The 931-nt window shown below is 34.7% G+C and overlaps 1 protein-coding gene across 1 annotated transcript in view; it reads right to left on the bottom strand.

Annotated features, from left to right (window-relative positions):
• The window catches only part of LOAG_17610 (guanine nucleotide-binding protein alpha-7 subunit), a gene marked incomplete at its 5' end in the record, with an annotated part of 6618 nt that overhangs the window by 2299 nt on the left and 3388 nt on the right, over positions 1-931 (bottom strand). The window contains one exon of the mRNA XM_020450269.1: positions 712-840. Coding sequence (XP_020306076.1) covers positions 712-840 — 129 coding nt within the window. The remainder of the gene's footprint in view (positions 1-711; positions 841-931) is intronic.

The following is a 931-nucleotide window of genomic DNA, read 5'->3' as shown; positions in this document are numbered from 1 at the left end:
AATGGCGGCACCCTATTGATGTGCTTGAAATTTCTGGGGTTTTTAGCTCAATTTTGTTATCAGCCTTGTATCACAATGAAATGTTTTAAAATGGATTTCATTTCATTTCATTAAATCTTTATTTGCATTTATGCCCCAATATTGGGACGTGTAATGCAAATATTGTTTGGGATATAAAGGGCTACTGCGAAATAATCAGTAGGAAAAGGAATACTAGTGGTGACTAACGCATATTATACATCAGTAGAAATCTAATGCAGTCCAACAGTTGAAGTGCACTCATCCGTGCACTCAAAATAAATGGTAGTAAATTGCTGAGTACAGAGAGCAGATGCTTCTTGCTGAGGGCTTCTCCAGCCTTTATTAACTCTATTCAGAGAGCATTCAGGGATCGTACCATAATCATCATCTGGAAATACATCCTCATCCGCTGTAGCCACCTTTCTTACTGTTATTTTCTTGTACATCTTTCCTTGACTTATTAAACACTTCCTCAACTATCTGCCAATAATTTGATTACTTTACAACAGTGCTGCACCCGAATCATAATATAGTGGTACAAGTGAACATTAGAAACCACTGCACTTCGTCACTTGAGCTCCTAAACATGCCTTTACTAATAACGCATGCGATTAAATCATTTTTGTAACATTCATTCATTGTTCAAGCTTCCCATGTGATTTAGTTGTGAAAAGCTAATGAAATATTTACCTGAATGTAAGTCCTTTGAGCTCGAAATATACTTCCGTTATTCCCGTTGTTTTAATTCTCGTCCGTAATAAGTCCTGCTCTGTTGGTACATAATTCGGAGAGCTTAACCTTGGCAAGCTGTCTAAGAAACTGTAACACTTTGTTGTTTCAGGATATATATATATATATATATATATACAATATTATATATATATTATGCAATATATATACAATATATTTT

The sequence above is a fragment of the Loa loa genome (assembly GCF_000183805.2).
Source record: "Loa loa unplaced genomic scaffold supercont3.102, whole genome shotgun sequence".
In the NCBI taxonomy this organism is placed as follows: domain Eukaryota; kingdom Metazoa; phylum Nematoda; class Chromadorea; order Rhabditida; family Onchocercidae; genus Loa; species Loa loa.
This window is presented reverse-complemented; position numbering and strand designations above follow the sequence as displayed.